The sequence below is a fragment of the Vombatus ursinus genome, unplaced genomic scaffold (assembly GCF_900497805.2).
Source record: "Vombatus ursinus unplaced genomic scaffold, bare-nosed wombat genome assembly UNPS02005659.1, whole genome shotgun sequence".
NCBI classification, from domain to species: domain Eukaryota; kingdom Metazoa; phylum Chordata; class Mammalia; order Diprotodontia; family Vombatidae; genus Vombatus; species Vombatus ursinus.
In genome coordinates this window covers 4,419,354-4,436,189 of record NW_020945437.1, presented here as the reverse complement: position 1 = coordinate 4,436,189, position 16,836 = coordinate 4,419,354, and the positions used below count along the sequence as shown (strand labels likewise).

Sequence of the window (16,836 nt, the reverse complement as noted above, 5' to 3'; positions counted from 1 at the left end):
GCTGATAGGTTGGCTAACACTCAAGATAAGGAGATAGTTGAGGAACATATAGTTGAAGAATGCTGAAGAATAAGTAGTCTGCAAATAACAGGCCAGTGAGGTCGATTCCGATTCCCGAGAAAATTCTAGAAAGGATCCTTAAAAAGATGTTTAATGTGGAAAACAATCTAGCAAACACTGGGTTTAGACCAACACTTAAACCATATACCAAGATATACTAGATGACAGACATAAGATATCATTAATAAATCAGAGGAGCAGAAAAGAAACTATCAGATTTATGGTTAGAGGAAAATTCCATGACCAAGCAAGGGATAGAAATGATCACAGAAGATCATAGGGAATTTTGAATGCATAAAATTAAATTAGAAAGGAAATAGGAAACCGGGGAGAGAGTAGCAAGTTTCTGTTCATGAAGTCTCATTTTCAAGGTATAAGGACTTGATACAAGTTTATAAGAATGAGTCATTCCCCAATGAGTAAATGGGGAAAGGATACGAACAGATAGTTCAAGGAAAGTAATCTATAGGCACAAGGGGGGAAAAAATGTTCTAAATCACCTATAACTATAGACATGCAAATTAAGGCAACTCTGAGAGTTGCCTTCACACCCCCAATAGATGTTGGGGAGACTTTGGGAAAGCAGGTACCTTAATTGTCTATTGGTAGAGTTTTAAATAGTTGGAGCTATTCTGTAAAATACTCAAAAGACTGATAAACTTTTCATATGCCATTTGACCCAGCAACACCACTATTAAGGCCTATACCCCTAAAAGATCAAAGTGTAAAATTATCCTATATGTACAAAATATTTCTTAGCTTTTTTTGTACAAGCAAAGAACTGGAAACTAAAAGAGGCGAGGTTAAATCAGAATGACTGACCAATTATGGTATATGAATGTAATGGATATGACCTCCTAAAAATATCAAATCAATGGTTTTAGAGCAACCTTGGGAGACTTTGAACAGATGCAGAATGAAGTGAGCAGAACCAGAACAATGTATATAATTATGATATGATACAATAATATATCTTGGAAAGACTTTAAAACTCTAATCAACACAATGATCAATCATGAATTCAAAAGATTAATGATAAAGGGTGCCATCCACCTCATGACAGGAAGGGGACAGAATATGCAGAATGAGTGTTTTTTGAACAGGGCCAATTTCGGAACTTGCTTAGGTTAACCATTCATGCTTGAAGTGAGTATTTTGTTTTATCTTTTTTTTCCCCCTAGAGGTGAAGGGAGATAGAGGTAGGAGGGCAGCCTTCTATTGGTAATGTCTCTACCACTACAGTCACCTCAGATTGATTTGACAAGTCCTCCCTGAGAACTTGTCATGCTCAATTCAACTTCCATCAACCTATTCAGGACCTTTTAGTGTTGTCTTGCACTATTAGATTATAAGCTCCTTGGAGGAGGGGGACTTTCTTTTGTTAGTCTTTGTATCCCTAGTACTTTGCACAATTCAAGGCATTAGTAAATGTTTACAAATTTTTATCCCATTTAAAAAATTATAGATAAAAAGATGGTAGATGAACAACTAGAAAGGGAATTGGTGATTTTACCTTTGCAAAATCTCTGGAATATGCCCTTTCTCGATGACACTGCCACTACCCTAGTGCAGGCTTGGATTATTATTGCAATAGCTTGCTGGTAGGTCTGTCTGCCTCAGTCATCTCCTCACTACAATCCATCCTCCATTCGGCTACCAAAATGATTTTCCCCCCTCCCCAAGTCAAAGGTCTGACCTTGTCATCCCTTTACCCAGCTCCACTGGCTCCCTATCACTAACATCAAATACAAAATCTTCTTTGTCATTCAAATATGCCATTCATATCTTACATCATATTCCCTGCCCTATTCTCTTTGATAGGGCGACACTAGCCACCTTGCTGCTCCACAAACAAGACACTCCATCCCTCCATTTCAGGCATTTTCTTTGGCTGGCTTCTATGCCTGGAATGCTCTCATTCCTCATCTCTGCCTCCTGATTTCTCTGGCTTCTTTCAAATCTAAATTAAATTCACATCTAAAAGGGAAGCCTTTCCAAATTTTCTCTTTAGTGTAGTGCCTTCTTTCTTTATTCTTTCCCAATTTATCCTATGTATAAGTTGTTTATACGTACTTTTAATTTGTTGTCTCCTTCCATTGGATTATGAATTCCTTGAGGATGGGACCCATCTTTTGCCTTTTTTTGCATCCCCAGTTCTTAGCACAGTGCCTGACACCGAGTAAGAGCTCAATAAATCCTTGACTGATTGGTCAGAAAGAAAACAGGAACAAGGCATGGCAGACTAGCCTAATGTCCTATTTGATATTGTTTCTAAGTTGCTATAAGGATAATGTGGGGGCAAGAGAGGTACCTAGATTTTAGCAGAGCATTAGAGCAAGTATTTCCTATTATTCTTGTGGAAAAGATAGAGATATGAACTAAATGAAGTTAGAATTAGATGGATTCAGAAGTAGTTGATTAGCAGGATTCTAAGAGTAGTTGTTCTACTGTCAGCTTGGCTGAAGGTTCCTGATAGAGCATTCAGGGATCTCTCTACCCTTGGGCCTGGGTTAGTCACCTGGATAAAGTTGTATTTGCTGTATATGCTCCTCAGTTTGCAGGTGAAACAATGCTGTAGGGAGAGAACACAATGGATGAAGAGTCAAGAACCACAAAGATCTTGGCAGCCAGAATTTGATAAGATAAAATTTACATGGAAAAAAATAAGGTCCTATAGTTGGCTACCAAAGAATCAGCTTCCTAAGTTAGTACCCAGGGAGGGATGATTAGACAGGACTTAGTGGATGGCAAGATCCGAGTTAGCAGTGTGATGTAGCAGCCAAAAAACAAAGACAATGAAATACTGGGCTACCTCAAGAGACAGAGCTTCCAGGAACAGGGGTGTTATAGTCTCTGTCCTCCTCCCATCTCTTCTAGAGCATCTTGTTTAGTTCTGTCATTGATAAGCTGGAGGCATCCAGAGGAAGATACTCAGGATGTTGTAGGTCCTCGAGTCCAACTCGAGAGTACTGGCTGAAGCAACAGGGGATGATTAACCAGAAGAGAAGACTGAGGGGAGTGCCCAAATTAGTGTTTAAATATATGACGGAACATGTAACTGGAAAAAAATGAAACATAATTCAGTGGGGGAAAAAGCCAAATATGTGAAGGACTATCACAGGAAAGAAAAATTCAAGTTGTTTTGTCTGACACTGTGGGCAGAACCACGAGCAAGGGGCAGAAGTTGCAAAGAGGACAATTCAGGCTTTATGTCAGGTAAAACTTCAACAGAATTTAATAGGTTGACTTGACAGGTGGAGGGTTTGCTTTCTTTGGAGGTCTTCAAGAAGAGACTAGATGACCCCTTGTCAAGTTATACTATGGTTAGAATTCCTTTCGTTTATAGATTGGACAAGAAGAATACTAAGGTCCCGTGACACTCATATTCTGGGATTCCGACTTTAGCACCCTGCTAAAGTTTCACCCCCACCTTACTGTACTTTCAAAAGTAGAAGTATCTGAGGCATGAAAACCCAGCTTGGGGGCCAGGGCAATGCACAAAGACTAGCTTTGCTTTCAGAGACAGTGTTAAACACAACAGAAGATTTGGAGTCACTTAAGATCTGGGTTTGAATCCAGTTTTCTATAGTCACTTCCTGGAAGAATGTGGAGAAGTAACTTGGTCCTTTTGTGCCTCAGTTTCTTCATCTGTCTAATGGGTTGTGAAGATGAGGGATCAGCAAGCTTATTAGAGGAGACAGAGCCAGATATACTTACCGTCCATACTACAGCCCAGGTCCGAGGTACCATTTTCTCCTCAAGTATTAGCTTCTTGACATCTTTTAAATTTTCATCTAAACATTTCAGATTATCTTGTAGTCTTTTCTGTAAGAGAAACATGAGTACAATTACTCTATTAGAAGGCTCAGAACCCCAAAGGGTAGGAGCTCAGATATCCAGAAGGCCTAGAAAGCTATCATCATTTGATTTAGAGAAGCTTCTAGTTCTCATCTGGGATAGAGACTAACATAGAAACAGTCAGAATGGTGGTTGGGAAGGCTCCATCAAGTCATGAACGTCCCTGGAAAAGTGCCTTTGCCCATGTTATTTACCCTGTAGTCCTCAGCAGCCTCTTCTAGAGGACAGATTTTATGAGCTTCATGCTCCTGGGATTTTGAACAGGACATACAGAGAAATATCTGGTCATCCATACAGAAGAGCTTCTGGGCCTCCTGATGCCTTTCACACTTTCTGAGCTCTTCAGGATACTGCTGATGTTGCTCGACAGTGACAGCCATTTTGCTTTTCCTTGAAGTACTTTTACAGGCTTTTGACTGGGAAACTTCCAAGCATTCAGAGCAAGATAAAGGCAAGCACACCTCATTCCAGTGCTAAGACAGGACTGGCAAAAACTGTGTCCGCAGGCTTTAGTTGCCAGGTCTGGGAGATGGACCTAACAAATGGTACAGATAAGCAGATCCTGGGGATTTGGAGCCATCTCTTTTGAAGCCATGAGCCTGAATGAGAAAATAAGAAAATGGGTGGTAGGGACCTTTCTCTGGCTTCCCACCCATCTCCTCCCCTCAAATAGGTAAGTAAACATAAAGCTATTTCTACCTCCTAATCCCATAGCTGAGAAAGATGCATATCAGGGGCAACTTTCACAATCATTTTAGATTAGTAATCAAGAAGAATCTGACAGTCTCAGGAGCATCTTATCCTAAGAAATTGTGGTGAAGGATGCTTAAAGGGGAAGTCATTTTATTGGAAGACCTAACATAAGTATAGCACATCAAAATTCAATATAATTCAACAAACATTATCCTAGTTGACACTTATCCAGATTCTCATTTCAGCACAACTGCTATGCAAAGCTTTTGAACAATTTGTGATTTTTTTTTCCATTTGGAGGAAGGAAAACTATTGTCTCTAGCACTTAGTTTTCCTTCCTCCAAATACCTAGATAGAAGCCCCACAGCTTTCTCTAACTTAACATATTCAAAAGGGAACGCATATCTTCTAATCCCAAATCAACCTTCATCCTAACTTCTATTGCCATGGCAGGCACCAGAATCCTTCCCCTAACCCAACAATCATTCTATCAACAGACATTTATTAAGTATCTACCATGTTCTAGACACTCTATGATCTAGAAAGCTCCCCCAAAGAGTTAATACTCTATAGGGGAAATTATATAAATACCTACAAAGAAATTACAAGTGGGATAGGATTGATAGGATCTGCAAGACCCTACAAGTGCAGATCGATAGGATCTGCAAAGGCTTCATGTAGGAGTTTTGAAGGAGAATAAGGATTTTTTCTGAGAGGCAGATGTAAAGAGAGAATGTCTTCTGGCATGGGAGAAAGCCAGTACAAAGACTGGTGATAGCATCACATATGAGGAGAGCAAAAATACCAGTTTGTTTCAACTCTACAATGCAGATAGAAGAATAAGTTTTAAGAAATCTAAACAGATTCACAGTCCCACCATCATTATCTCCTCATTCTCTTATATAGGCAATTAATGATCAGATCTTCTCCACTATCTCTACATCTCATTTGTCTGCCTGGACCAATAGGGTAGTCTCCTCCTTGGTCTTTCTGACTCTACTCTTTGCTATTTTTTTTTTTTTACTCCTAGAAACACAACTCAACCATTCAGTTCATTCAAGATACTGATTAGAGTCTCCAAAGAATCCTATTTTTCCCCTGAAACAAGAGTAAAATTGTGTTAAATTAAGAGTTAAATAAGCCCCACACTCTGCCTTACAGGTCAATCATATTTCCATATGGAGACTAGGTAGTCAAAGTGTACCTGTCTTTTGCATATCATTTTATTGAATGACTTGCCAGTACTTCATTTTGACCCAACATTGATCTTGAACTAACAGAGTGCCAGCCTAAGTCAGGCCCACTCTTCAGTGGGCAAAGAGAAATCAAACAGAAGCTGGAGACTCCCATCATGAATTTGTTATAGAAACACATAAATTCTTTAGGAATAATCAGGCATAAACATAAGAGCTTAAGAGGGAGATTTATGCCGAAGAAGGAATAATCACAGATACATCTGGGTTGGATTACATGTATTTTTCACTGACAAGGACCAGTGGTGCTACAACTACTAGGCCTTTGGTCAATATAGTGATACACACTTGGATCCCTTTGCAGCTACAAGGATTCAAGTCCACCTGCCTGAGACAGACTAGGCCCCTCCCAGCAGCCGATCAGTGCCTGCTCACCTGACTTAGACCACAGCACTTCCCCAGGGTGAAACCTGGAGCTCACCCACAATAAAAAGGGCTCCTGAACCCATCTCCCCATATACACCATCTCTCCTCTAAGCCCCATCCACTCCATTTACTCCAATTCTTGAAGCAGCAGTATAGAGCATCCCTCCATCTGCTGACAGTGAAGCCAGCATAGAGCTAGAGCCCCTCCCAGCTACATTCACATGTCCTTCAGTTAAAGAGATACAAGAACAGTCACAACCCACTTCCCCTCAGACCGTGAGCACCTCCTGAGCCCCAGGGAACCCCACCAGGAGTATGCTAGTAAATGTCTAACAACCACTCAGTGGAGTGAGGGTGGGGTGTATGCAAGGTACTTAAGTTTAATCTACAGTATTAACATTTTCTACATTGCTTTCTTAAATCTAGACAAGCAGTAAAATAGTAAATTAAGTCAAGGTTTGTAAAGTATGTCAAACTGCCAATTTCCAAATTGTAAACACTCACAATGAAAAATTAAACCATCTATTTAGAGCTGGTTTCAGCATACCACTCACCCTGTACCTGCTAACATTGCCCTGGAGAGCTCCAGGAGGCTGCTTACGGTGCCCCCTCCTGTCCTTAAATAGACCCTTTACCAGCATTATTTCTCCTTAGAGTCCCACCCACTGTGCTTAATCAGACTTGGCCCTGAGACAGCTGCATTATATAACACTGCCCACCTACCAGCTGAGAGCAATCCTGGAATTTCTTTAGAGAATTGGCAGCAGTATCCCATACATTGAGTCACTCAGACCTAAAGTGGCTTTATAGAGTACTGATCACCTAATGACCAGCCAGGAGCCTCACAGCCACCCTGACACCCTACCCACCCCTTGCCTGGGACCAGAATCCAAACAGAATCCACTTTCACCATCTACCCTAATGAAATAGACCCCATTTTTCCTCAAGTGTACTTTATGTTCGCTTATATGTATTTTGATGGATATCCCATAAAGCTATGTAATAAACTACACAGAACACTGAAAAGGAGGAAAGTCTTGATTGCATTTAGCACATCATTCAGTTCTTTTTAATGATCTCCAAGTTTCTTCCTTAAATAAAGGCCCACCTTTATAAAAGCAATATACTTCCTGTGAAGTTGGACACCTAGCAATCATGGAAGGCAAAATTCTCTGAAAAATTAACATTGTGTGTTACCCAAAGGGCAAGGAACAGGTCTTGGACAGAGCATTCATAACCTTCCATAACATTTCATTCATTAAGCATTTTTGGGGGGGCTAGGCAATGGGGTTAAGTGACTTGTCCAGGGTCACACAACTAATAAGTGTTATGTGTCTGAGGCTGGATTTGAACTCAGGTACTCTTAAATCCAGGCCTGGTGCTCTATCCACTGTACCACTTAGCTGCCCTACTAAGCACTTCTTAAGTGTCTGCTATGTATATGTTAGGCACTGTGTTAGAGGCTGCAAATACAATGTGTGTACAGGAAAACCATTGCAAAACATTGAACAGTAAATGCAAATAATATGGGGACCAGTGACAACTAAGTGGGAGGATGAGGAAAATCCTTGTGAGAGATCTGAACTAAGACTGAATGAAAGCTTGTTAGTCTAAGATGTAGAAGTATGGAGGAAGTAAATTCCATGCAAGGAAGACAGCCTGTGAAAAACTTTGTGAATGGAAATCTTTCCATACTCTCCAGAAAAGTAAGGAAGTTAAAACAAAAAGCAGTTTTGGAGTACAGATAGGAAGTTCAGTTTTGAAGATGGTGGATTTAAGTTGCTTGAAGGACATTCAGATGCAGCTGTCTATGATACTTGATTATGAAGGCCTAGAACTAAGGAGAGACAGGAGGTTTGGATTTAGAAAGCTGAGATTTGTCCATATGGAGACGATCATTAAACTCACGTGAGGTAATGGTATTACTAAGAAAGAGGTTGCCAAGAGAGAAAAGAACAGTATGGAACCCTGAGGGACAACCACATTTAGGATTTGTGAGATAGTTGATCATCTAGAAAAGGGAAGTTAAAAGGACGGTCCAGACAGGAAAAACCAAGAGAAAACAATGTTATATTGTATAAACACTTAATAAGAGGGGATTCAATAGTGTTCAGTAGAGTCAAATGCTGCAGAAGGGTTAGTAAAGACAAACACTGAGAAGAGGGCATTGGATTAACAGATTTGGGGATTGTTGGTGACCTTGAGAAACTTCGAGCAAGTGTTGCAATTATAAGTCAGATTGAAAAAATGGAAATTTTATTCTGAGGTGAGGTGGTGGAGACAACCAGGGTAAGTAACTTTTTCTAATTTGGATATAAAAGGAAAGAGCAAAAGAAGATAATACATTGATGTGATTGTTGGTACATGTATAGGCCTTTTAATGATGGTGGAGGCCTGGACATATTTGTAGGAAAGAGGAAAGGAGCCATTGAAATGGAAAGATTGGAAACTCAAGAGAGTAAGGTTGATTGAAGGGTTTGGGAGATGGGAAGAGTTGAAAGAGTGGCCATAATTATATGAGTTGGCCTTTCTGAATAGCAGAAGTATGACCTCTTCATCAGAAATAGAGCGTGATGACACAATGGAGAATAATGTTGAGGGGGTTTGTGGTTTAAATTAGGAAAATAAGGATATTGATGGGGAATGTCCTTATTTTCTCAGTAAAGAGTAAGGTAAAGTCCTCTGCTCAAAAGGGAGGGTAAGGGTGGGAGTCTTTCAGAGAGATGAGAATAGCAGCTGTGGGGAGTATGATACAAAGGAAATCAGGGAAGTTGAAAAAACAAAGCAAAACAATAGCATAGAGTTTGATAAACCACAAAACCTCAGTTATTGGGGAAAATATTCATTATTGGTCAAAAACCAATGGGAAAATAGGATAGCAGTCTACAGAAATTAGGTTTAGGCCAATGCTTCATCCCAAGAGAAACTCTAAATGGATGTAAAACTTAGATATAAAATATCACATCATAAACAAATTAGAGTAATAAAGGGAAAGTTGCCTTTTAGATTTGTGAATAACTAAAGAAAGCATAACTAAGTAAAATTATAAAGAAGATCACAAAATAAAATGGACAAATTGGGTTATAAAAGTTAAAAAGGTTTTGCACAATTAAATCTAATGTAGTTAAAATTAGAAAGAAAACAAGCAAATGCAGAGAAATACTTGCTGCAAGTGTTTCTGATAACGGTCCTATATCCAAGCTATATGAGGAACTGATTCAAATTTATAAAACTAATTACCATTCCCCAATAGATAAATGATCAAAAGATATGAAGAAATAATTTTCAAAGAATCCAATCCAATCCAAATCCGAGCTACCAATAATCATGTGAAAAAAATTTCCGTTACTAATAATTAGAAAAATGCTATATTAAAGCAACTTTAAGGTTCTACCTCATACCCATCAGAGAAAAAAATTTGATAAAACAGGAAGGTAATGAATATGGAGGAACTTTAGAGGAAAACAGGCAAACCAGCACAGTGCTATTGGAGCTATGAAAATACCCAGCCATTCTGGAAAACAATTTTGAACTATGCCACAAAGGTAACTAAATCGTGTGTAACCTAAGACCTGGCAATTAGTAAGTAGATACCACAAATAGATCAAAGATAAAATGTATAGCCTCAACAAAGTAACAGGTTACAAAGTAAATCCTCAAAAATCAACCACATTTCTATATAATAATAACAAAACATAACAAGCAATAATACAAAGGGAACTCTCCTTCCATATAAATACAAAATTCATAAAATAGGTGGAGATCAAATTATCAAAGCATACAAAAGACTTGTATAGATTCAATGACAAAGTTCTTCTTAAAGAAATAAAGGAGAAATGAAAAGTTGGAGGAATAATAGTACTTTCTTTACAATGTTATTGTGAAGATCAAATAAACTAGTATATGTAAATAGCTTTGTAAATGTCAAGGTGTGACATAATGACTACTTATTACTGAAGGGCTTTCATTCATAACTTTTTGTATTAGAAGGTGATTGTATCACCCCATAACTGGTTTCTGAGCTTCTTTCCAATTTTATAAGTCTATGAAGTAAATATCAGAGACTTCCCAGGTGCTAGAGGAAAAGATTAATAGACAAAGTAAATGACATAATGCTGCCTTCAAGAAACTTACAGTCTATCTAGGGAGATGTATCTGACAAAATAAAGAGCAATAGCAAACAATTCGAGACAGAACTTACAGGATCATCTATTTACAGTTGAAAGGAATCTTAGAGTTCAGATGAAGTCCAGCTGTGTTAATTTAATAGATAAAGAAACTGAAGTCCAAAGAGGTCATTTTGACCAGGGTTACACAGGTCTACTGGATTTAAACCCAGATTCTCTGATTCCAAGAACAGTGGTCTTTTTTTATTGCACAATTAACCTGAAAGTAATGCGGTCTGAATAGTATTATCTTTTGGAATCAAAAGAAAGGAATGACTCATCATTCACTCACACTAACACTTCTCCAAATATATTTCATATAAAATCCAAGTGAAGTAGAAACTTTTCTGCTGGCCTCTTCCTCCGACCATCAGATCCAATATGATGGAAGGTCCCTTATTCCATGGAGTTCTCCCAGAGAAGCTAGAGGTCCACACAGAGTTGTAATTCTGCTGGCTCTGCTCAGGATTGTGGAGGCCCCAAATAAACCAGCCCTTCTGCTGAGCATGTCTATAACAATGGAGTCAAACTCAAATAGAAACAGCAGCCACTAATGTATACATAAAGATCCCTGTAGGCTATTGATTCAGAAAATCATAAATTAATAATATATATGTTTTATTTTTATTTTGTTACTTTTTTTCCCCCAATAACATTCTAATCTGGTTTGGGTTGCACTTGTAAGTGTTGTGGCTGGCATGCAACTCTGGACTCCATATTTGATGCCTCTGGTCTACAGGATTCCATATGGGAACTACTTATTCCTGGGCAGTCTGAGAGCACATAAACAGAAAACAAAGGCTATAAGAGTGGCAACGTTGCTAAATTTCCCAAATGAGCGATTTCTTCACCTTGATTCCCCTGGTATCTTTGCTAGAAGGCACATCTTAAAGTCAGCAGAGCAGCTTTAGTCTGACCAAGACTGAGAAACCCAAGGCCTGCCCATACCTTGCTTCCTTGTCAAGCCCTTTATGAACAGCATGGTGGAGAGTTCCTTCAAGCTCCACCAATACCTTTGGGCTACAGTAATACACAAACTGGAAGGGAAGATGCCTCTGTTGGAAATACAGGAACAAATCTCACTCACAAATTGCTAAAGGAAGCTGAAAAGGCAGCTGCAGTCTTCCAGATCAAGTTCTCCCTCTCTTCTGCACTTTTTTTTTTTTCCGGTGAGGCAATGGGGGTTAAGTGACTTGCTCAGGGTCACACAGCTAGTACGTGTCAAGTGTCTGAGGCCAGATTTGAACTCAGGTCCTCCTGACTCCAGAGCTGATGCTCTACCCACTGGGCCACCTAGCTGCTCCCTATCCTCTGCACCTTTACAACCTGCTGGTTCCACACTCTCTTGGTACCCCACCTCAACCACCGCCAAGTTTTTTGGACATACAGGAACCACTCTACATCAATCCTGCAGAACTATAAATCTAGTCCAAACTTCTGCCAGGAGCCCTTCACAAACTATCTGACCCTCCTACTCAGTGGCTGCATCTCACCAGCTTTATGCTTTCTTTTGAAATAATTTTTTTTTTATTTTGGTAAGGCAGTTGGGGTTAAGTGACTTGCCCAGGGTCACTCAGCTAGTAAGTGTTAAGTGTTGGAGGTCAAATTTGAACTCAGGTCCTCCTGACTCCAGGGCCAGTGCTCTATCCACTGTACCACCTAGCTGCCCCAGTGAAATAAAACTTTAAGGGAAATCTTTTGTTGTTTTATTTTTAAACTTTATCAGCCTTTTTTTTTTTTTTTTACACTCAGTATGACATGGGAGGCCAATCTGTTAGGAGAGTATGAGGCTGGATTTGCTGGGGAGTTAGGAGGGGAGGACAGAAGGCAGAAAATCAAGTACTGCTTGATATAAGGCTGAGGAGAGGAGGCTAAAAGTGGACCCTCTGCCCTATTCAAGAATGTGTATATGGACAGGTATAGACACGTATGTAAGTGTGTGTGTGTGTGTATGTATGCATGCAGCTAGGTGGTACAATGAATAGAGTGCCAATACCAGAGTCAGGAAGACTCATCTTTGTGAGTTCATATGTGGACTCAGATACTTACTAGCTGTGTAACCCTGGGCGAGTCACTTAATCCTGTTTGCCTCAGCATCCTCATCTGTAAAATGAGTTAGAGAAGGAAATGGCAAGCCACTCCAGCATGTGCCAAGAAAACCTCAAATGGAGTAACAAAAAGTCAGACATGACTGAACAACAACAAAAACATATTTATGGGAATGTTGAATATTTATATTTTAGTCAGTCAGATTATATTCAAATTCATTTATTATTTGTGTCATATATACAAGTCAGGGAAGATTAATTTTTCTCTTCTGTTTCTTTTTACTAATTTTTTTTTCTTTTTGCCTATGTAATATGAGTGTGTGTCTCTCTCCATACATTCTTTTTTTTGGCAATTTCATCAAATAAAATATACACACTTATTAAGTATCTACTGTTCAAAGCATTATGGTTTGGGCCAGTGAAATACAAAGGTTAGCTAAGACATTGTCCCTGCCCTTATGGAGTTTACATAAGGCTAAGGGGTCCAGAATGTGACAGACACAGAAATAAACAAAATATACAATATTAGATTGGGACTAGATCTGTGATTTCATTGGGATGGGGAACTGTCAGATGAGAAAACATTAACTACCAATGCAGGTCAGCACCTTCTCTTTAACTCATAATCTTAGAGTTGTCTGAGGAACAGAGAGGTTAAGTGATTGGCCAGGGTCATGCAGTTAGCAAGTGTCAGTCAGTTGGTCAATATTTATTAATAGTCTACTTTGTTCAAATGGGACAGATAGATGGCACAGTAGATAGAGAACCAGGCCTGGAGTTAGGATGACCTGAGTTTAAATCTGGGCTCACACACTTATTAGCTATGTGACCCTGAGCAAGTCATTTACTATTTGCCTCACTTTCCTCATCTGTAAAATGGGCTGGAGAAAAAAATGGCAAACCACTTCAGTATTTTTGCCAAGAAAACCACAAAGGGGTCATGAAGAGTTGGATGTGACTGAAATGACAGAACAATAATATGTTAATCACCGTGGTCAGTACTGTGGGTCCAAAGAAAAGCAAAAGATAGTCCTTGGTCTCAAGGAGCTCACAGTCAAATAGGGAAGAAAACACGTAAATGATATAAAATATAATATAAAATATATAAATATAAAAGTTATATACAAGATACATTGGAGATAATCAACAAAGGACAGGTACTAGCATTATGGAGGATCAGGAAAGGCTTCATGAAGAAATTTATACTTTAGCTGAGACTGAAAGGAAACCAGGGAAGATCTGACTCTTACTCTTCCTAACTTTGAGGCCAGATCCCTGTCCATTATACCACATTGTCTCTAGTCATAGAATTACGGTATCACAAAATCTCAGAGACAGAAGAGACTGGAGAGGTCTTTTTGTCTGATGTGTAACTTCTCCATAGCATCCATAATAAGTGGTCGCCTTATTGCTACTGTAAGCTTTTCACTTATGAAACCCCAAATTTAGGATAGATTTAGGTTTTTGTTTGTTTATTATTGGCTTCCATGTCATACTACTGATTCATATTGAGACTAAAATCTCACATTTCTTCCCACAGAATGTGGTGTCACCATTCCCCCCCATCATATACATGTATAACTCATTTTTGCAGTAATACAATTAATGAGAAGGTGAAGAGAAGAAAAGATCCTACCATATTTATTATTAATTTACTATAAAGAGCATTGGATTCCATAGGTTAAAGTATCAGTTTAAATGACTTCATGAACATATGGCTCTGAGGTATGTGTCAAAATTATACCAGATTCTTTGAAAGATCCAACAAAATATAAACTTCTTAAGAGTAGAAACTATTTTCTTTTCATCTCTGTATCCCTCAATATTTTGCACAGTTCCAAATAAGTGGTAATCATTTAATAAATTCTTATTTAATTAATGCATTTCACAGCTGAGATAACTTTGCTAAACATTCCTCCCATTATGATTATCAAGTGAGGTTTGAAATACAGGGAGTGTGGCTTTCCCGAAGGAGTTTAACATAATCATGAAATGTGTCCCACACATATGTCAATTGGATGGAGATTATCTTTAGATATGGAGCTCCTCCCATAGCTTTTCTTCATGCAGGACATTGTGCTGAAGACTGTTTCAAGACCCGAAACATTTTTGTCTCCTATCAGATCCACACCATTCAAATGAATTTTACCCAACTATTCACAAGGGGAAAACAATCAGTGGATGAAAAATGTCTTTTTTCTAGGCTGCCATTTGTAATTGGAGAGATCAGTTATAGAAATAATCTGTAAATACATATGCCTTAGATAGATGTTTCATTTGAATAGTTAAATAAAGCCACACTTGAATTGAACAGTACGAGCTATATCATATTTGGGAAATTGTCCTGTGATTTAATGACCCAAAGCATCTTCCTGATACAAAGGTTCATGTTTTTAACATTAATATTCTTCTAGGTAGAGAATCCAATTGACAAAGAAAGTAGAGAGCTGGCCTTGGAATTAGGAAGATCTGGTTTTAAAACCTGACTGGGTCATCATGGAAAGTTATTTACCTATCAAAATTGACTCAACAGGACTTCCTTATGCCTATGAAACCACAGATCTCCTGTGAGTACCATAAGAATTAAATTTGCAGAATATCTAACAGGCAATGAGGAAGAATCTGGTGCACACGAGGAGGATGAAATACATTACCAATAAACAACTGTAGAAGAGAAGTGGTATAAAGGGTATTAAAAGAGAAGTACACAAGAAATGGATATAAGCTAGTCATGTAATAAAACTCCAAGCTAGTCATGTAACAAAACAGTGCTCCATTAGGAGCATTCAATGTCAAGAGATCTAGACAAAGCCATCCAGCACATCAGGGGATATGGAAGATTCATGGCTTCCTAGGAGAAAAGAATCAAAGAGGATGAAGAAGTAGGGATGAGTAGTTATTTGCCATATCAGTGAAAAGACATTGGAGACAGTTGGGCCTCAGAAGACTGATGTGAGTAAGAAATTTGAGCTAGTATATATTACTTCAGCAATCCTGGAGTGGAAAATCCCTTCTTTACTGCCAGGAATCCCAGTCAGTCCTACCAACAATGTCAAATTGTTAAAGAATTCCTCAACCCAGAAGTCCTATAATCCTGCTGGATAATATTTCCTCCTAATTTGGTCCATTTGACTGGGTTTCTTGTGGATCAGGAGGCAAGAGTAGAACTAAAAAATCTATTATGTGCAATTTGCTATTCCTTTTAAATGTGTAACAAAGTTATGTAACTCTTTTTTTTCCCTTTTTCCCCTTTTTTTCTTTAATCATCTTTTTTTATCTATTCTACTGTTATGGAAATGCTTCTTTTTTTCCCCCTTAAGTTCAGAATAAAATAAATAAAACAAAAATGTGCTATATGCAAAGTAAGGTGATTAGGAAACTGAAACTTTATTCTAACTGAAAAGCTCTTTAATTCATACTGAATATATAGATCCTGAAGAAGCCTAGGGCTAAAGCTAAGATATTGCCTTAGCCAGTTTAGTCAATCAGCACAGCCCCCAAATGGAGAACCAAAGTGGACTAGTGTCCTATGTAGTTCATCATCTCTGTTGGATTAAACCATGGTGCAGCATTTCATTGTAACTGCAACCTTTCCTCTTTGGTCTCTGGCAAATGGAGCCAACTCTGAAATTAAGAAAAGGAAATAAGATTCCAAAGTGAGAAAACTGTCTTGAATGACTCAATCTAGAATGCTTCCTCAGAATCTCAGCCCCTCCCCTCAGAACCTGTAAATTCACCTTGTCCAGCACAAGATGTAAATTCAGTTGATTCCAAAGCTCCCAGTACCACTGCTCTGCCATAAGCTTTGTTCTGATACTGCCAGAAATTCACACTCTTCTTATTGGATTAGCAGTGAGTACCATGGAATTCAGCTTCAGCCAAAGTGAGTGCCGCACCCAGCCTCTTTGGCTTTGGACTTTTCAGAGTATTACAAATACAGAATGGCAGAGTTGGGAAGGCATCCTCTTAAATATCAATTAATCCAAACTTTACCTGAGAATTACCTCTATTGCAAAGTCAATGAGTTTTGCTAGTTTGCCTTACTTTTCTTCTTGAGAGAATTATTGGAACTGAGTGAACTACATTGAGTTCATCTTCAGACTCAATTCCGTATTTGGCTCAGTTCTTTTTCTATTCAATCATGGATCTAGTTCGGTTTCTGTCTTGTGAGAACACTTTACATAAATTTGCAAAATGTAGGAACACTTCCTTGCATTGTTTGAACCAAGCCCTGTGTGGCTGGGAAACTGGAACACCTCTACCAGATTAGGGATTGTACCTGTTTCCACTCCCCCTTCCAACTTTGAAAGTCCCTCATCTTGATGCTGGTTTATATCCTATTATTTGTTTTCTTTTAATTCATAAAATACTGTTTCCCCTTGTAATGGGGTC

The 16,836-nt window shown here is 38.7% G+C and overlaps 1 protein-coding gene across 1 annotated transcript in view; it reads right to left on the bottom strand.

The window, feature by feature from the left end:
- Nucleotides 1–16,836, bottom strand: part of LOC114032690 (E3 ubiquitin-protein ligase TRIM17-like) — a 75,464-nt gene that overhangs the window by 6,377 nt on the left and 52,251 nt on the right. The window contains exons 4-5 of the mRNA XM_027848077.1: nucleotides 4,113–4,280; nucleotides 3,778–3,885 (exon numbers count right to left, since the gene is read on the bottom strand). Of these exons, the coding sequence (XP_027703878.1) occupies nucleotides 3,778–3,885; nucleotides 4,113–4,280 (276 nt within the window). The remainder of the gene's footprint in view (nucleotides 1–3,777; nucleotides 3,886–4,112; nucleotides 4,281–16,836) is intronic.